This window comes from Tupaia chinensis, unplaced genomic scaffold, assembly GCF_000334495.1.
Source record: "Tupaia chinensis unplaced genomic scaffold, TupChi_1.0 Scaffold143910_1, whole genome shotgun sequence".
Classification (NCBI taxonomy): domain Eukaryota; kingdom Metazoa; phylum Chordata; class Mammalia; order Scandentia; family Tupaiidae; genus Tupaia; species Tupaia belangeri.
The window spans coordinates 140,099-161,116 of record NW_006203761.1 but is presented as its reverse complement, the minus strand read 5'-3'; the positions used below and the strand labels follow the sequence as shown (position 1 = coordinate 161,116).

Sequence of the window (21,018 nt, the reverse complement as noted above, 5' to 3'; positions counted from 1 at the left end):
GACACCACCAAAAGGGACAACAGAGTTTTTTGTTTTGTATTGTTTTCCTCTTTCATTTGCCAGAGGGCATATCCACTAGCTGAGAGAGACAGAGAGTGTGAAAGAGAGTGAGAAAATACCAGTGGAAACGCATGAGCCACTCTCCCTTCTTTTCCATCTCTCCTACCTCTTGGGATCTTAGGTGTGCACGCCTGTTCTTCAAGCCACTGGGTCTGGGACTCAAACCATGCAGTTAGCCATGCAGGATCCAGCTGCCTTAACCACTATGCCACTGGCTGGCCTATGGCCTAGGGATCTTTTTTTTTTTTTTTTAAGGTTTTTTCCATAAGGCACATGCAGTCACCAGAGGGAGAGAGAGGGATTGTGAGAAATCACCTCCTGGGGGGAGGGCACACTGCAATCTCCTCTCCTCCATTCTCCTCCTGGGACTTTGGAATGCATACACACGCACACACACACCCAGTGTGATTTTCAAGCTGCCAATGTCTGGGAATCAAACTGCAGCCAACTATGTGGGAGTCCAGCTTCTTAACCATGTCACCCATTGGCTCGAGGCTGGAGATTTTTAAAAAAGGATTTTGTTCCAAACCATGCCCCAGAATATATACTACCAACATGAGGTCTGGAACAGGGCTTTGGTTTGGTTTGCTTTGTTCTGCTTTGTTTAATTGCTTTGGCTTCTCATGTAGATGGTGGTCTTGGGTCTGGCTATGACCATAACAACATGCTTTCTTAGAGCACACTGAAGAACCAAAGAGAAGAAACTGAAGAAAACAGGAAGGTGGGACCAGCAGGTGGCATGGTGGTTAAGACACTGGACACTCCCACATGGCCAACCGCAGCTCAAGTCCCGGACCTGGTGGCTGCTTTCTCACTTTCCCTCTCTTTCTCTCTCACTCTCTCTGTGTGTCTCTGGTCAAAATAAAATAATTAATAAATTAATTAAATTAAATTAAAAATAATTCTTTTTAAAAACTACAAAGTAAGCAGGGAGAAAGATTCATGCAAAGGAAAATCATCGTGCCCAGGTAAATCACTAAAAAGTTGAGCAGGGCAAAAATCAAATGTTCTCTCTCTGGAGCAAATGAAACCGAAAATTACTTCAAAGGTAAAAAGCAGAGCCAATGACCTCTACAGACACAACAGCATCATTTCAATGAAAACTGTCCCGGGTGGACCACGGCTTTCTCCTACAAGCTGACAATGAGACATTTTACAGTAACAAAACAGTAACATTTCAGACAAGAACTAATACATCTGGGTGAATATCAAAGTGTGTAAACAAGAAAATGACTTCACTACTTGCAGGCATGAGGCCTACCAGAGTGAGGCAAAGAGTTGCAATGCCTTTTATGCTCCTGACCTAACATTGCATAACAAGATACCTTAAAATTACAAATTTAAATTCCATAATTGGAATTCACAAGACAGGCTGGGTCTTTCTTCCTCCAGCTCTACTTGCCAGACCATGGCTATGACACAGGAAGTTGCTATGGTAGCTTGCATTGCTCACAAGTAAGTAACTGTCCGTATTACTTGGCCCCAAGAACAGCAGATTTATCCTCCATCTGACTGTTTCAATGCTAACATTCGGGACTCTGGTATATTGCCATTTCCCCGATGGTACATGCTGAGGGGGACTGCAGTCACGTTGCTCTACCAAAGCACACTTTCCATTTGTTAAGCTTTAAGGAAAAAAAAGACCTATAACCCAGCCAAGCAAGGACAGTTTAAGAGAGCCAAACGCCAATTAAAAACAAACTTGTAAGGACAAAATCTGCCGAATCCATCAGCTTTGGATAAGAGACAACAACTGAGCCCTGTGTTTTTCATTTGTTTGTTTTCTGTGTTTTGTTTTGTTTTTGCTATGGGGGAAAACTGAATTATGCCTTACCTTCACCTTTCCTGCCCGATTCAGATCACCTTGAAAGAAACTGCCAACTTTCTGGCCTTCACCAATCACTATCTGAAAATACAGAGAGGACACACTGATGGGAAAAGAAAACAACCAGAAGTAACAGAGCTGATCTTACCATCCTTCAGATGGCAACGCCCCTCCCGATCCATGCTCATTAGCTCTGCCACAGCAGCGAAGGGGGCTAGGTTTCAGGAGAGCTGACTTTTGTCCTCTAGGTTCGTCACAGGGTAACCGAGAGTAGATTACTGAGCCCTGAGGTCCTCCCGTGGAGACAGGGACACCCCCCCACCCCTAACCTCATCTCAGCGAACCTTTGATGAACAGATCAGAAAATGATGATACAATACTTTCAGGTTATTAGAAAATGATTATTTGCCTCTCACATGCTGGTCGAAGATCCACTATACAGTTTAAAGTGTGCTGATGGCCAATAAATGCCAAAAAGAATGAATCTTATAGGCAAAAACATAAGTTCACATCCCACAATCATTTCCCTAGAAGCAAGTTCTGGAAATAGTTATAGGCCTCTGCTGTACACGAATACTTTCTTTTTTTTTTGGAGAGGTTTTTGCTATAGGGCACGTGCACTCGCCAGAAAAACAAAGAGAGAGAGAAAGTGAGAAATGACCCCCCCAGGGAGGATGGCCATGCCGCAATCCCTTCTCCTCCATTCTCCTCTCAGGATCTTGGGTACACATGCACACACGCCCAGTGTGAGTTAAAGCCACTGGGTCCAAGACTTGAACCGTGGTCAACTACGTGGGAGTTCAGCAACATAGCCATTATGTTAACTGCTGGTCCCACACAAATACACTTTTAACACAGAGATTTTTTGTTCCCTTATATGAAATTTTTTTTGGAGAATTCTGTTCATAGTATCACAAGGAGACATGAAACTCAAATGGTTTCAAACAAATAGGATAAGCAAAAAGATACAGAGAATTTAAAGATGATAGATTACTAACAAATATTAAGAGGCTATTGACAAAAATTGAGGATAACCAAGTTACCATCAAACTCTGACTATACAAATTGTGAAATAGTAATGATCATTTCAATAAAGTGCCCAATGGCACACCTTTTAGAATTAGAACTTAGGCCAATAACTGTCCAATGTTTCCCTTGGCCTTATTGTTTGTTTAATTCATTAAGAATACTTTTTTCTGCTTTCATTTTGGCCGGAACCGCCATCTTCCAGTAATTAACCAAAATGACGAACACAAAGGGAAAGCGGAGAGGCACCTGATATATGTTCGATAGTGGAGTTGTTCCTTTAGCAACATACATGAGAATCTACAAGAAAGGTGATATTGTAGACATTAAGGGAATGGGTACTGTTTAAAAAAGAATGCCCCATAAATGTTACCATGGCAAAACTGGAAGAGTCTACAATGTTACCCAGCATGCTGTTGGCATTGTTATGAACAAACAAGTCAAGGGCAAGATTCTTGCCAAGAGAATCAATGTGCGTATTGAGCATATTAAACATTCTAAGAGCAGAGATAGCTTCCTAAAACGTGCAAAGGAAAATGACCAGAAAAAGAAAGAAGCCAAAGAAAAAGGTACCTGGGTTCAACTGAAGCGCCAGCTGCTCCACCCAGAGAAGCACACTTTGTGAGAACCAGTGGAAAGCAGCCTGAGCTACTGGAACCTATTCCCTATGAATTCATGGCATGATGGGTGTTAAAAATAAACTAATCTGTGGTCTATAAAAAAATTTTAAAAAAGAATACATTTCTCTCTGTTTCTATTGTACAAATATGCTGGGGTATTACCTGTTCTTCTTCTGAACATTGTGATGAAGTGCAAAGAAAGATGGTTTTATTTCTGAGATGGTAGTCATTTGGCTCATCTTGATGAGTGCATTTTACGGAGGTAAAAGTTCTTTCTGTAGAATCGGTTCCGAGCAGTCCCGTCCTGGCCACATTATTCTCTGAAATGACATGTTATATTAGAAACAGCTGCCACACCCAGTCTGATTTACTTTGTGTCTGTTGAGAAACCTTCTTCCAAGGAGATGGGTTAATTTTCAATGAACTCTTAACAAACTGAATGCTCCAGGCATTAAGCACCCTTAACTTTAAACATTTTTATTGTAAAAATGTATATAGAAAGACACTACTTCATTCAACATCCAATATTTATTGAGTGCCTACTGTGTATCTATCACTATTCTTGGCCTCTGTTAAAAGATGGGGGGAAATGCAGTATTTGCAAGACTCTTAGTCACCGCCTACCCCATTTTTTTCTAATGCTGAGGGGCTTTTTCCTTACATAGAAGCAATATTTGAATGATTTTAGAAAATCTGTAAGAGAAAAAAATGTGAACATTACTCATAATCCTATAAGCCAGAAAAGTCACAACAAAAATTTTTCAGTGGCTATCTTTCTAATTAGTTTAAGCACCCATATACTTCTAAAACTCAAAATGGAATCATAGTGTACATAGTGTCCACTATAACTCAGCTTGCTAGCAATATTTCTTTTCATCTTACTGAGTATTTTTCTATGTAATTTTAATAGCAATAGGCAATTCATGATATAAATGTGAAATAGTTTATTTAATCAATTTCTTATTCTCAATTGTTTAAATTATGAACAATAAATAGGTTTGTACTCAATCTGAACACATTATGACTATCTTCTTAGGCTAAGAAAAGAGTCTAAGATTAACCCTTAATTATGAAAAGTATAATATCATTAACAGAAATGTGGAGAAAACAAAACTTTGGTAAGAGATAAGAAATCTAGCTTTGGCCATAATACATTTGAGGTGAGAGTGAAAATCATAGAAAAAATGACCCAGAGGCAGTTGAAGTGTGGGCTAAATTGTGGGAGAGAGAGCATAACTACAGAGAAATATCTGTCTATTACACTGAGGTAATAATTAAAGTAATAAAATTATTTTTGATATTAGTAATATGCAAATTAATAATAAAGGTGAACATTCATTGAGTGTCACTCTTCTATGAGCATGAGCATCTCATAAGTCATTTCATGTTAGCCTTGCAATACTTCTAGAGGTAGTTCTACTGCAACCCCCCTTTACAAATAAGGAAACCAAGGTCAACAGAGAGATTAGGTCATCTGACCAATGTTACACAGCTGGTAATGAGACAAGACACACAGCTGGAGCTACAATGCCAAGAAATAGGTACATAAGCCCAAGATGGAGTCACGATGGCCAAGCTTTCACTAGAAACTGCTTGTACACAGGACAGAGTTTGCAGCAATGGTTAACTGCGTCACGATCTGCAACACAACCTATATTCCAGAACCAAGATTATGCTTTTTGTGGCACGAAGGCACCGCACAAGAAATGTAGATCCCCAATGTCAGTTAGCCCCACAGAGAACTTTAGTAAATAGATCACCTCAATTATCACTTAAGGAAACCAGTGCCCTGAATTTGTTGACAATTTTAGGGTTATTTTTTCTGAAGCCCACTTTTTTTCTTTTTTAGAATTATCTGTTCAAGTTAATTTTTTAAATTATTATTATTATTATAATTATTATTATTTTAATTTGATCAGAAAGAGACAGAGAAAGAGACAAAGATGAAGGAGGTGAGGGGCAATGAGAAAGCAAGCTACTAGAACCAGGACTTGAACCACAGTTGACCATATGGGAGGTCAGTGCCTTAACCACCACACTACCTGCCAGCCCCAGAACCCACTTTATCAGAGAGCCAGATCCCTGCTCAGAAGGCTAGATGAAAACCCCTGACAACAGTCCCGAGTTAGCAGCCCTCTTTCAGGAGCCCTCTCATTTCGTAGCTTTCCTTTCAATAAAACTCCGCTTTACTACCCCGTCCTTTGTTCAAATTTCTCATTCTCTGCGATCAGAGACAACGAACTTAGCCGACTCAGAATTCTACAATGGTAAGTAGCAGAGTAGGAATCTAAACTCAGACCTCTGACTCTAGATCCTATAGTCCCAACCAGTGTGCTTTGATATCTAGAATAATACAGCAAATGATGGGAAATCCCCTTAGGAAATAGAAGAAAGAAGCAAAGAACAAAACAAAACAAAAATCCTAGGAAGGACACAAAAAAGAAAAACTTACAATAGTCAAAGAGGAACCAAGGTTACCTTCAAGACTGAACCTCGTTTGCTGTAAGTGACGATGGCAAATAAGGACATCCATGTCAATGGCCACTAGAAGAGTAACAAAGGCATTCAAAGAGTCAAGTGATAGAAACTAAGCCATTTTTGGCTGGGGAATCCTGTCTCTTACTCAGCTATACCATGAAAATGTTCCAGAGACACGGTTTTCTCTGAGAGTACCTTACGAGGTCTCTAACTGAAGGGACATCAGATAACCTAACCCAGCAAAGTGGCCACGCTTGTTTCTCATGAGCTATCGGGTGCACAGCATTGCAATCAGCGATATTCATGTTGTAAAAATGATCGCAGCCTGGTGCCAACTCCAGCTGGACTCTTCTTGCCTTCTAAATACCCCATCACTGGTAGAATTAGGGTTTGTGAGGATATCTTTAGGAGAGTCATGTAGAACTATTGCTGGGGAACAGAATGTATAACACTTCATTAACAAGCCAAAGAAGGGAAACACAAATATCGAATGCTTCACTTTCAAAAGATCACATCAGGCCCAGCCTCTGTGATGCAGCAGGTAGCGTGCCAGGCTGAGGAAGCTCAGCCCAGATGGCCTGTGAACATGCCAGGCGCCTGACACATCCCCAGGATTCTGGCAGGCAGGAGGACTCAAAGAGGATGGCAGCAAGACCAAGTCCTATGGAAGGTGCTTATCTCTGTCTCTCTGAAGCACCTACACTCCATGGTGGAAAAGAAAAAAGGTTATAGCCATAAACGACACAATCTCAGGGCAGCTCTCCACCACTGCCCACAGCACCAGCACCAGTGACTCTTAACTAGCTACTACTAGAAGAGGTGGCCCCTGCCTTTCCCTCTGGAAGTCCTCAGGAATGCTAGTGCAACACAGCAGCACTGGCTGCTGGGAATGGAGGGGCTGGGGGGCTGAGTAAGGTGTTGAGAGGGTTGCTAAGAATATTGCTAGAGTAAGGCCAGCAGGTGGCATGGCAGTTAAGGCACTAAACTCCTACATGGCCAATCGTGGTTCAAGTCCTGGACTTGGCAGCTTCAAAATCATGCCAGGACCATGTGCATGTGTGCCCAAAATCCCTGGAGAAGAATGGATGAGAAGGGATTACAGCATGGCTGTCCCTCAGGGGGAGTGATTTCTTACTTTCCCTCTCCCAGTCTCTTTCTCTTTGCGTCTCTCGGCGAGTGTGCATGGTCTATGGCAATATTTACATGTTTTGCATATTATATAATTAATTTTAATAAATTAATAAATTTTCTATTGTTGTTGGGGTAGCCAGCACTACAAAGGATCAGTAAGTAGAGAAAGACATGGTCTTAGAACTTAGTCTCCCCAACTCATATTTTATTTATTTATTTATATATATTCATATTTGATATGTATTTATTTATATATATATATATATATACACATACACACACACGCATTTTTTTTTTTATTTCTGGCTGGAGTGACCAGCACTATGAAAGATCAGACATGATCTTAGAACTTAGTCCCCTGATTTCTTCCTCCTTCATAGCCACAGAGAAGTCCTGGATAGTCCAGGTAAACTGAGAGCATAGCGGGACAGGATAGGCATGGAGATGCTTGGAAACAGGAGAAGTTAACTGAGGAATAAAAGGATTTCTCAAACTTCACCAAAGGTAAAAGGAAAAAGACTCCCATGACTCCCATCCTGCCTTAGCGTGCTATTCTCGTAAGGTGTTAGAGTCTCCATTCTCCTTGCTAATCCTTTCAGTCACATACAACCGACACCTGGCATTTGCTAAGGACATACTACGTACCCAGCACAATACTGCTGTAACGACCCCCAGACTCGAATGTTCGAAAAGCATAGCAACATCTGAAAATAACAGATATTCTGTAGGGACAACTTCTATTTGTTCTTATAATCATTCAGCTTACTCCTCTACCATTTCCAACAAAACACCCAGGTAACCAGGTGAAAATCCTTTTAAATAAGAGCAAAACATAATGAATTCCCAGCTTCTGATGCTGATATTGAAGTATTGCTGGGGTCTCAGATCTAACAAAAAATCTTCTCTACTCTTTTAAAATTCCCTCCTTCTGTAAACACAAAGTTATCATTTTTAAAATGCCCAAAGGTACAGAAAATAACCTGTTTCTCTCTGATTAAACTACAGTTTAAGGCTCCTTCCTTAGCCTTGAAATTAGTTTCAAAAGAACACATACTGTATCCTCCAAAGACCCAGGAGTGATCCTTACACAGGCTTTTATCAGTTTCTTTAAACCCAGCACAAAATAAATCTCTTGGCAGAACCAGGTAGGAAAAACGTTCTTCAGTATGACAATGTCAAAATGGCAGATGCTGCAAGCCTGGGGTCCGAAGTGGCTGAAAGCCTGACTGGGCAGCCAGATTCTGCTCCCCAGAGTCATCCTGGTGGCGTTCCCAACGAGCAGCCCCGGGTTTGGCTCATCGTCCTCTGCTTCTGTTTTCATCAGAGTCCTTTTTCACCCTTTCATCTCATTCATAACACTTCTTGCTTTGAAATAAGTGTCAAACATAATGCGGTTTCAAACTCTAACAGCAATATTTCAGAGAACAAGTAGGTTACTGAGACCTGAAAGAGCATTTCTTTGAGCATTTCTGAGTCCAAACTTCAATACAGATGAGACAAAAGTTTTTTCCAAAGGTTTTTTTAGAGGTTTTATTATTCTGAAGGAATGGAATTTCAATTTCCTTTTGATACCGACAGACAAGCTTCCAACAGATCTCCCATACAAGGCCACCCACACCCACAGTGTCTAATTTCAGACCAAAAGAAAAGGTTACACTCCTTGAAAAGGTTGAAACTTTTGATGCCTTGCTAAACTAGACACTAGCCACATATTGATTATATTATTTTTCAGATAAAAGCGATTATTTTTGGAAAACTTCATTTTGAAAAGAAACTTTTTAAACATTCAAGCTCGTCCACACAAAGACCAGACTAATGTCCATGTCTTGAGAAGCATGGCCCTACTGGCGGCAGGGTTTTCACAGCTCAGCACAACCAGCCTCGGGATTCGTGACCAAATTCTGCCGGTGACCTCACAGTGTTGCTCTCCTGCACCAGGTCAATAGCAATATAAATCCAGAGCATATTCTTGGGCATGATGATAGTGAGTACATTGCTAGAAGGAAAAGAAAATTATGAGGAGAAAACTGTGTGCCACTGGACAGTGAAGAGGGGATGGGCAATCACACTCATAACAAGGCTGCGTACTTAGAAAGCCAGGGCTGATTTCCACATTACACTCCTCGCCTAGAGCAATGCTTCTCTGGACAGACAATGCTATCTGCGCTCGGTCTGTCCGGCCAAACCCCTTCACTCTACTGCTTCTTGATCATACACTCCTTGATATCTGACCTCCCCTGGAGCACCAGTTGTTAGGATTAAATAAGCAATTTAAAACCAATCAATCATAAATCAGAATAAATCCAAAGAAGCTAAATTCGGCAGGCAAGTGTTTTTTATAAAATCCCTTTGCAGTGCTCTGAATTCCAACTGTTTTATATTCTTCACGTGAAAGGGCACCAGGAGGAGAGGATTACCTCAGCCTGGCCAGTAAGGAATTGTGCTCTCCTTGAGGCCGGATGGTAATTGACTCATTATTCACTGTCATAGCCATCAACCTGCCAAGGCACAGATGCACAACCCTGGCCTGGAAAAAATGTGTGTCAAAAGCCCTAGATGAGGGACGCAATAGCACTAAGTTGAAATATCTAAACTGTCCAGTGTTAGGCCCTTACAGAGAGAAAAATGGGAACAGAGTGTGAAGTTGCCAAATATTTGTTTAATAAACCCACTGTGGTGGCAGAGTTATGCAGTTCATGCAATCCAAAAGTTATATTCTAGCATCAACTACATGCAAGGCGACAGAGGGGCAAGGCCCAACCATGCCCTTCCAGAGATCAGAAACCAGGAAGGGAAGCCGGGTGGGTGTGCACCCTATCAAAATAGAAGGCACTTACGGCAGACGACAGAGGAAGGGACGTCAGGCACTGGTAAAGTCCTGATCAGTCTGGGAGGACCACAGAAAGCTTCACGTAGGAGTAGGGCCTCTGAGCTGAGCTCTGACACATTCTACAGTTTCAACAGGTGAGCAATGTAAAGGTTGTTCCAAAGGGAAATTCTCCTGAGCAAAGCCCCCACGGAGGGAACGTGCAGGGCCTGAGAATCTCTGGTGTCCCAGGAAGACAGGAGCCACACCGCGGTGGCCCAGACAGCGGCTGTGTGGAGAGCTGGATGAAAACTCTGCTTGATGTGGGTCCCGGCAAGCCCCCAGGCAGAGCTGTGCCCTGCGGTGAAGGGAAGGGGACAGAGCAGCGGAGCGTGGGCCTCACAGCACCAAGTGCACCCAGTGCAGGAGGGTAGGCGTCTCCGCTATGGTGGGGTAGAGTAAAAGAGATTTAGAAGGAACAAAAGAGTTAATAAAGTGTTTCTAAAACAGAAATGAACACACTATCTCTAGCTAGGTATGTTTTCTCCCTCTAGATTTCCACTGCAATCTGTACCATCCTTTGGTATTTAATTTGGAACGCCTGAAAAACCTTTTGTGACAGGAGACAGATAATACAGCAAGCCTGCAGCCTGTTAAGTGGACCACCGTCCAGCACACAGCAGCCATGCGCAGCTGCCCCGTGTGAGGGGCTGACCTCCAGCTGATGTCGTCCTGGCCCCAGCAGGGCGGTAGTCCAGACCAGAGACAGACGAGCCTATTTAGGCAGTTTCTGTGGCTCCAGACTCCCAGATGGATGACAGGGGCTAGACTGTCTACGCAAGGTAGACTGTGTGGCACCCAGTAAGTTCATTTGTATTTTTGCACCACCATCTTTTTCCCCTCAAAAATGACAAGTCTATGTACAATTTGTTTTATTTTATTGCCATAGGCTGCATGTGCGCGATACAGAGAAAGAATCAGAGAAGGAAAATTAGAGCTCAGAACTCACCCGCCAGGGGTATGGCCACACTGCAATCCCTTTTCCTCCTGGGATTTTGGGTATCCACGCATACATGTCCAACATGGTTTTTTCTTTTTCTTTTTTTTTTTTTTTTGGAGAGGTTTTTTGCTATAGGGCGCGTGCGCTCATCAGGAAGACACAGAGAGACAGAGACAGAAAGCAAGAAACCCCCCCCCGGGGGGGGGGTGGCCACGTTGCAATCCCTTCTCCTCCATTATCCTCTTGGGATCTTGGGCACGCACACACACGCGCCTGGGGTGAGTTTAAGCCACCGGGTCTAGGACTCGAATCACAGTCAACTACATAGGAGTTCAGCTCAGGCGAGAATTTTATTTCTCTCTCACGTAGTAGTCTAGGAGGGATGGGTAGGCTCTGTTCCATGAGATGCTCCAGGGAATCCAGGCTCTGTTCCATGAGAGATCCAGAGACGGTGGGGTGGTTTCTGAGGGAGTTGCTCTAAGAACTGCCAATTTCCAGCCACAGAGCACAGGACAGAAAGATCGCAAAGCAAGTGTCTTAAGTTCAAGATCGAGGAGTTGCAAGCCTCAGTTCCCCTCACATCTTACTGGCACCAGTGGATGTGCCAGTCAAATGTCTGTACGTAGCTTCAAGAAAGAATAAGCTATAAAATCTTTATCCCGGGTGACCACACAGTAGCTACAAATTGTACTGCTATATAAAGAGCATGGTTTTCTTTGCTCTGTGTGTGTGTCTGTCTGTTTGTTGGTAACTCTCAATATTTTCTCATTTTTTTAGATCATAAACAAAAACAAACAGGCTTTTATTTGTAGAGGAGAAAAGTCTTTTGTCCAACCAAGCTTCTTCTATTCCTCAGTCTAGGGAGAATATCTGTATCATCTTCTTCCTGCTGTTAATTTGCTAAAGGGCACATGCACTTGCTGGGGACAGGCAGAGAGCGAGAGAAGCAAAGTGAGATCACCCCCATGGAGGATGGTCACACCACCATCCGTTCTCCTCCATTTCTTCTTTTGAGATTTTTTGTCACACAAGCACATGTGCCTAGCATGTTTCTCAAGCTACTAGGTCCAGGACTCAAACCACACAGTGGGCCATGTACAATCTAGCCACTTAACCTCCATACCACCCTGGCCCCAATCTTCTTCTTAAATAGTCTTTCCTGAAAATAATAAAGAATGAAATATATGTATAGATAGACATTGTGTATTTTTGATATTTTAGGTTAGGATTCCTTTAATATTTACCTTTTGATGATAGTTAACTTAATCATAAAACTCTGCCCTGAATTAAGTCTTTGATTACCAAGTACAAACTATACGTCAGAAAAGGTACCAGAAGCAGGGAAGTTACTGAAGGGGCAGTTCCTGGAAACCAAGCCAGTAAGATGCCTCCACAGGCTGAGTGGTCTCAGTCTCTCCCATGTGCACTGCTCATGGCAAAGCACTCGCAAAGAACACAGTTCTCCTGGCAACGAGCAGAAGGAGCAAGGACACTTCCTGTGACGGAGAGGCTCTGACCCACAGGCACATGCACTACCCTCCTTCAGACCGGGGACAGACTGTGCCTGCCCAAAGCCTGCCCTCAGATTCTGCAAGGTGTGCTAGCTCAGCCTCTGTGTCAGAGAGCATACTAACATTATTCCTATCAACAGTCACACTTTTCATTGTGAAAATGCCTTTTAAGTAATATAAAAAAGAATATATTAAACAAAAAGCCATAGTTAATGGAAAATAATTGTTCTGACTCTTTTTAGAGGGGTGTCATCATTTTATGAAAATAATAAATTCTCTTCCTAGAAAAAAGGAATATACACAAAAGTGAGCACAAAATTTTGAGGACTCATATCTCCCCAAAGCCTTCCTTGACCTCATGTCAAGCGTATTTTTCAAAGCTGGTCTGAAGGTCAAGGTTCCGAAGCTGTGTTAGAATTTCTGAAATCAGAATTTGGGTACAGGTCCCGTGGAATCTGCACTTTAATAAACATCTCCAAGGTAACTGTTTTATAAACATAGGGTTGGATTTGCAAGTAAAGTGTCCATGAGGCAGAATAAAAAAATTGATAATAAACAATAAAGATCTGAGACTTTATCTTTGTCAAAGCATGTAGAAGGCTCTGCTCTGCCTTGTGGTTCTAAGTAAGCATAGTATTGAGTCCATCCACCAGAGGCCAGTCTAGGATTATTCACTGAACTATGTAGTCCTATTACACAATGTACCCTCTACGTATACTCTATAGGGGTGAGTGTGTGTATGTGTGTGTGTGTGTGTACACAAGAGACACTGAAAGTAACAGTAACATAAACACTGTATAGTTTTACAGATTCAACATTTAATATTTAACCTTGATGTTTCACTTTTATATCACAAATAGTCCTAATTATAAAATTTTATACTGCGGTACGTCTTTTAAAACCGAGTACTTTCGTGCATGTTTCTTCAGATCCTCATTGCAACCATGGAGGGTGGCTCTTCAAAACATTGATGGAAAATGCATGCTATGAAAAACTCCATGGATTTAAAAAAAAATTGCACCAAAATAAGTTCATACTTAAATTTCACTTTTCCTGACTTTTTTTTTTTTTTTTGTCATAGTGTACTCACTGAAGAGACAGAAAAAGAGAGGAAAAGTGAGAAAGCACCCCCCCCAAGGAGGGTGCTCTTCCTCTCCTCCATTCTCCTCTTGAAATCTGGGGCACACATGCACATGCACCCAGTGTGTTTTTTCAAGCTGGTAGGTCCAGCACTTGAACTGCAAAGTTGGCCATGAGTGGTCCAACATCTTAACCAGCACACTATATGTTGGTGTTGCACAAACTTTTTGAAGTCCCTACATATGAGACATTCACCAGGCAGAACTATTCCTGGTTTAAAGAGTAAGCAGCAGGCCTTTGTTCTCAAGAAACTACTAGGTTGTCTGGAAAGTCATGACATATTCTTCCGTGTATTTCTATTGCATGACTTTCCTGACAACCCCATAGCATACATCTGGGCCAGTACGTGAGTCTTCCAAATCTACAGATAGAACAATACCCTTTCCATTACACTGGCCTGTCACAGCAAAATCAGAAATACGGAAGCAGTAGAGCAACCTCTTCATAAAACGAAATCTCTTCAACCTAAAAGATTTTCCTTTGCCCCAAGATCATGAACTCCTGCCTACCTGCAAAAAGGTGTTATCTACTTAAAACAACCTTCGTTAACTCATCTGGTTGGAGAAAGTTGGAGTAATATTTCCCCTTTCTTTACAAATAAATACTTGTTAGCATTTTGCAAACACTCTGAGGTGGGATAACATCCTCTGCCTATACCTGTAATAACTTAGGAGTCACAAATTGGTACAGGGCATTAGCATAGTTCAAGAGCAGACTTAAATAATAAATGTCTTTCATATCCTCTCATTTTTGTCAGAGACTTCCAAGGCTTCCTTCATGGAAAAGAAAAAAGGGAAGCAGGTGGGGTGGGAGGTATGGTTTGAAGTAAAAAAAAGTCTGAAAACCCACTATTCTAATCTATCTATCTTTCTTTCTTTCTTTCTTTCTTTCTTTCTTTCTTTCTTTCTTTCTTTCTTTCTTTCTTTCTTTCTTTCTTTCTTTCTTTCTTTCTTTCTTTCTTTCTTCCTTCCTTCCTTCCTTCCTTTCTTTCTTTCTTTCTTTTTTCCTGAGAGGTTTTGCCTTAGGGTGTGTGTGCCTGCCAAAGAGAGATTGAGACAGTGGCAGGGAAAGTGAGAAACCACACCCCAGGGAGATGGCCACACAGCAATTCCTCCTCCTCCATTCTCCTCCCGGGATACAGGGCACACACGTGAGTGTGGCGTGAGTTTAAAGCCACTAGGTCCAGGACTCAAACCAAAATCATTATGTGGGAGTCCAGCAAAGTCACTGCTACACCACCTGCTGGCCCCATCATTTGCTTTTTTTTTCAAACTCACAATATTTATTCAATCCACAAACAAGACCCCAAAATCAAAGACAATATTCTGAATTTTATTTTACTTTGCAGTGTGTAAAGAGTAGTGGATATTGCCTTACCAATCAACTCTCTATGATCCATAAACATGTTAGTAGATTGCTATTCTTCCTTCACACACCTAGAGCACAGAGAATCACACTGTTCCTTTTAAGCAGCAATACATAAGCCAACCTGCTAGCAAACTCTTCAGGAGAGGGACCCTGTTCTGTTCTTCCTTGTATTCTCAATGCCTGAAACAAAACCAAAATAGTAAATACTGAAATAACCTCAACATGAGCAAGAAGAACTGAACTGACACTATAACTAGGGACTAAATCCAATGCCCAGAGTTAGATGCCTGGCAACAAACCCTTTGTTCTGGTCAGTCATTCACAGACTACAAACTCCACCAGGAACAGCAGCTTAAGTCCAGAAAGCACATGATTCTTCCCCACGCTGAGGGAGCAAGGCTAAGCCAGTGGGTGCCACTTAAATCTCATCTGGAGTGAATCCAAGTAGAGGAAAAAATATCACATATTAGGCAGGCTGTGGTTTGACTTTCATGTAAGGAAGATATGGGTTTGGTTAAAGTAGTTTCCTGTTTGTATCCCTTTGGGTTTAGCTGACCATTTCAAAGAAAATATTATTGTTTCATGGCTGAAAGAACACCTTGCTCAAACTGTTCAGTCGTGACTACACACCCAGTCAAGCGAATCACAGGAGACACTCTTATGACCCACCTCAGTGTCAAGTGGAGCAACCTCCCCTTGTCTTTCAAGTAACAATATATTTAATGATAATGAGTCCAAAATTTCTCAAGTTAAGCGGAAATACATACAAAACAAGTATGTGCCCACTTACCAGTGCTTAAATTGGCTAGTTAACAATTAACAGTAACCAGGGGCCAGCAGGTGGCATGTTGTTTGAGGCACTGGACTCCCACATGGCCAACTACGGTTTAAGTCTCCTGACCAGCGGCTTGAGACTCAGGCCAGGAGTGTATACCTGCGTTGGGGGGTGGAGTGGGGGGAGGCGTGCCCAAAATCCCAAGAGGAGAATGAAGGAGAAGGGACTGTGGTGTGGCCATCCTCCCTGGGGGATGATTTCTCACTTTTACTCTCTGTCTCTTTGGTGAGCGCATGCACCCTATGGCAAAAATTTCATACAAAAAAAAAAAAAAATTAATAGTAACCATCTTAAAAGCATATTTAACTATTGGTAGTTCTCTGTGTTTTGTAAGTTTACAATCCCTTTTACCTATGAAAGTTCACCCCTTTAATTTACACATGCACATAAAATACACCGTGTGTGTGTGTGTGTGTGTGTGTGTGTGTATGTGTGGTATGTGTGTGTGTGTATGTGTGTGTATGTGTGTGTGTGTGTGTGTGTGTATATGTGTGTGTATGTGTGGGGGGGTGTGGTGAGAATCAAAGAAAATTATTCTCTTCGTTGTAGACAAAACAAATTTTAAAAAAATTACTTCATATCTTACTTCACTGAGAAAGCATACAAGACACTGATTATAACAAACTACTATGCATTAAAAAACACTACCAAAAATAAATTTAATGATTATAATTCAAAGTGTTCTACATATTTAAATACATTTTCTTTCCTTATCCAATTACACCTAAACTACAGCAGACTCAAAAACCAAGTGATTATCTATGTACCCAATATTCATGTTTGGAATGAAGATGAATTGTAACAACCTCAGCGGAAGATTTATGCTAATATATCCAAAACAAAACGGCTCTATCAGCTCAAAATCTGTCATAATTTGAGGAGGGAAATTTCCTCTGCAACTGAACCAGCAGTTTTCTGTGTTTCATAATTTGTCAATTTGTTCCCTAAGTGTAGTGATTTAGTGATGACAAAAGAAATAGAGAAACAAATGAAAATTGCTTAATTACCGTTTGCAGATGTTCCCCCAAAGAGAAAACAGGTTAATGCTGCTAGAGCTGTTTCTTCCCAAGGACTCTGCTATAAATTCATTCACTTCACTCAATCCTTTTTTCTCCCTCAGTGTCTACGTGATATTTGATGGCTTATTGTGATAAAGAGGCCACAGGCAGATGGCTACTGAATTTACAAACTACCACCTTTTTTCTTACTCTTACTTTTTCCAGCAAGACCAAAAAGTGCACGGGTAAAACAACTTTAAAACAACACCACTTCCTGGGGAATCAGCAGTTAGCGTAATGGCTATGTCGCTGGACTCCCACGTAGTCGACTGCGGTTCGCGTCCCGGACCCGGTGGCTTAAAACTCACACCGGGCGCGTGTGCGTGCATGCCCAAGATCCTGAGAGGAGAATGGAGGAGAAGGGATTGCGGCGTGACCATCCCCCCTGGGGGGGTGATTTCTCGCTTTCTGTCTCTATGTCTCTCTCTCTGTCTGGCGAGCACAAGCGTCCTACAACAAAAAAACCTCTCCAGAAAAAAACAAAAACCCACCACCACTTCCTTACAGAGTCCTTGGAATGCCAGGTTACATTTGTTCTAGCTGCCTGTTATTTTTATTAGCAAGTCTGCAAATGGTGCCTTCTGCAATTTCCCTTGAGGTTAACATCATCCCAATGGTCTATGCACATCTTCAGTCAAAGGAAGTTTATTGCTATTTGTTATGGTATTTTCAATTGTGCTCTTAACTGTTAAACTCACATTTGCAAAAGTGCTTCCCAGGCTGTCTTTTTTTCTTAATGTGGCTAACGAATAAAAGGAAACAGAAAGGCACTGCAAATGGCCTGTGAACTAAAAACACCACTCAGTATTCAGCAGGGAATTAAGTGACTGATAACAACTCGCTGAAAATGTGGCTTAAGGGCCACCTGGAAGCCCAGAGCTGGCCAGTCGGTTCCCAACTTCCTCTGGCAGGCGATCTGCCAGTTGTGAGGGTATCAAAACAACAGTAAGCCCTCTGGTCTCTAATACTGACAGAAAATAACAGCAAAAGGCTATACAACAAGGATTATTTTTCTTGTTGTGTTTTCTTTTCTGAAAGAAAGCTGTTTTTATGCTCTACTGAAATTCCTATCCTGCTCTGAAATTGGTAAGAGGGCCAGCTGGTTTCCGTATTTTTCTTTGTGGTATTTTTTCATAGCAGATTTCAAATGCATTCTTCAGACTGCGAAAAACCTCTCTTTTGCATTACCGTGAAAATTTAAAGATGCAATTCTAACATTCAAATTCAAAAGAGCATTGGGAACCAAAATAAGTCAACTTTGGAAATAACTTTGTTGTTTTTTGTGTTGGTACCAGTTTCATTTTTAATTATATTTTTTTTAGAAGTTGTCAAGTATAAGGAGTGATATTCCTTTGGCTGAAGTGACAACTCAAAATGTATCCGTCCAGAGGTATAAACCAAATCCCATCCCAAGATTCTAAGCTGCTGACAGAACATACACTCAATAGACTCCTGAAATGAGAACTGTAACTTTGAACGAGTCACTGGGCCTCTGCGGGCCTCCTCATCTCTCAGGCAAAATACTTTAGACTCGGCCTGGACTGCTCTTTTTCCAGGCCTCTGTCAATCACCTGTCAGTAAGTGCTGCCTATCACTCCTTCATTGCTGTGTCTGACAGGTGCTTTTGCGACCATTTCCTTCTCTGTCCTCCTAGTCCAGACCTCCACCTATGTACTCTGCTCAGTCTCTCAGCCAGTGTCCCTGACTCGAGGTTTCTTCTCTTCTTTGCCTCCACGGTTCCAAATCACCTGCAATGTGCATGACTGTTGTGATAGTTTTTAAATTCCACTGTGGCTCCCAGCTACCTAGCATACCAAATCCAAGTGTGGGTAGCACGACACAGTCTCCTTTGTGAGCTCTCCCTCCTGTGCCTGTCCATTAAATGAGGACGTTCTCCAGCGCTGTCTGAGGCTGTCCTGTCTGTCTTTCTATTCATTTCATTTATTCAATAACTGTTTTTGTTCAGCACCTTCTCGCTCTGCATCGCCCAGCATCGTGTCAAGCGCTAGAGTATCCCAATGAACAAAACCCATAGCGGTGGCCCTAGTGCTGCTCATGCTCCAGAGAGGACAGAACAAATGTGCTTCAAGGCAGCGTGGCCTTCCCCTGGCCCACAGGGCAGAACACAAAGCAGGTCAGAGGATGGGCTTCGAAGCCACTCGGACTAGTCTAGAATCCAACTCCACCATTCACTGTAATAGCTATCTATCAGGCTGCCATCCTGAAACACCAGAATGAGTGGCGTAAATGACAGAAGGTCATATCTCACGGTCTGGAGACTATAAGTTCAAGATCAAAGTGTGGGCGGGCATGGCTTCTCCCAGGTCTTTCCTGGGCTTGCAGATGGCCACCTTCTCTGTGTCTTCCCGGTGGTCTTTCCTCTGTACATGTGCTTCACTGATGTCCCACCTCTTCTTATGACACCCATCACACCGGATTAGGATTCTACCCTTACAACCTCATGTAACTCTAATTACCTCTTTAAAGACCATCTCCAAATACAATCCACATTGGGGGTTGGGGCTTCGACATACACACTGGGGAGAACAATTCAGTCCATACCAGCATTTACTTAACCTGGAGCCTTAGTTTGCTCAACTGTAAGTTGGGAATAATAAAAATAATAAAAATTAATTTGTGGACATTTTAAAAAGTCCTCACTAGGTTACTATAAAGATTCTCTGAGTCATGTGAAATGCTAAGCATAATACTGGGTTGTCGGAGAAGTCACGATGTATTTTTCTGTTTCTCTCTACAAAAACGCATCATGACTTTCCCACCCACCCAATGGCCAGTATTCAGTGCCTGTTGGTGCTCTAACTAAAATATGAGACTGCATTTCCTAGACCGCACACTTCAGTGAGAGGTACAATGGAGGGTCAGATGTCTGGGTCTGGATCCCTGACCTGACTCTAGGCAGGTTACTAAACTACAATGACTTTCAGTTCCCTCAACCATAAAAAGGAATAATAATAGCAATTTCTTTGTATTAGTGTGAAAAGTAAATAAGTTACTCTAGACAAGTTACTAGATGAATGTATCAGTAAATGACTTCAAAATAATGTTGAACTGTTTCTTCCAACTCTAAAATTTAAACAGAAACAATATTTAAGTAATTATCTGGTATTACTATGTTTTTAATTGGCAGAGGGTGCATGCACTTTTCCAGAGAGAGACAGAGAGGAAGAAGCACCTGCCCATAGGGCATGGTCACTGCACTCCCTTCTCCATTTCTCTATCCTGTCAGTATTTTGGGCATACATGCACATGTGCCCAGGGTATTAGGAATCCAACTGTAGTCAGCCATGTTAAAAAAGTAAAAAATAATAGGCCAACCCATGACGTGGTGGTTGGGCAGCTGACTTCCACGTGGCTGACTACACAGTTGAAGTCCCAGACGTCACAGTCTCACAACTTGACCAGCACACCAGATGCGTGTGTGTGCCCACTCTCTCTAAAGGAGGGAGAAATACAGGAGAGGGGTCTTTCTCTGAAGAATGCATTCTCTGGCAAAAAAAAAAAGTAAAAAAAATAACAAGTGAAGTTAATGTGAATAACAGATTTTATTTAAATCAATTTTCTGGGACCAGCAGTTGGCATAATGGCTATGTCATTGGACTCCCATGTAGTTGACGACGGTTCGATTCCCAGACCGGTGGTTTATGGTGAGTGCACGCTCCCTATAGCAAAAACCTCTGCAATAAATAAATAAATTTTCCAAAATATTATTATTTTAAATATACTTGATATAAAATACTATTGGGATTTTTATATAATAGTTTTATACTGTCTTCAAAATTAGTATATATCTTAAACTTACATTAAATTGCAATTTAGATGCTAAATTTTTATCAGACATACTTGACTTGTACTTAGAGTTCATTAGCAAAAACCTCTGCAATAAATAAATAAATTTTCCAAAATATTATTATTTTAAATATACTTGATATAAAATACTATTGGGATTTTTATATAATAGTTTTATACTGTCTTCAAAATTAGTATATATCTTAAACTTACATTAAATTGCAATTTAGATGCTAAATTTTTATCAGACATACTTGACTTGTACTTAGAGTTCATAAAACTTACATTTTTTGGGAACCAGCAGTTAGCGTAATGGCTATGTTGCTGGATTCCCCCCTAAGTCCGCGTGGTTC

The 21,018-nt window shown here is 41.6% G+C and overlaps 1 protein-coding gene across 6 annotated transcripts in view; it reads right to left on the bottom strand.

Annotated features, from left to right (window-relative positions):
* The window catches only part of IFTAP (intraflagellar transport associated protein), a 105,741-nt gene that overhangs the window by 46,842 nt on the left and 37,881 nt on the right, over positions 1 to 21,018 (bottom strand). For 4 of the 6 annotated variants that reach the window (XM_027767072.1, XM_006165360.3, XM_006165361.3 and 1 more), the window contains exons 3-4: positions 3,694 to 3,849; positions 1,895 to 1,966 (exon numbers count right to left, since the gene is read on the bottom strand). In XM_027767072.1, the coding sequence (XP_027622873.1) occupies positions 1,895 to 1,966; positions 3,694 to 3,849 (228 nt within the window). Of the gene's footprint in view, positions 1 to 1,894; positions 1,967 to 3,693; positions 3,852 to 6,009; positions 6,072 to 14,974; positions 15,018 to 21,018 lie in introns of those variants that run through there. The other 2 variants (XM_006165363.3, XM_027767073.1) reach the window with 2 other exon arrangements.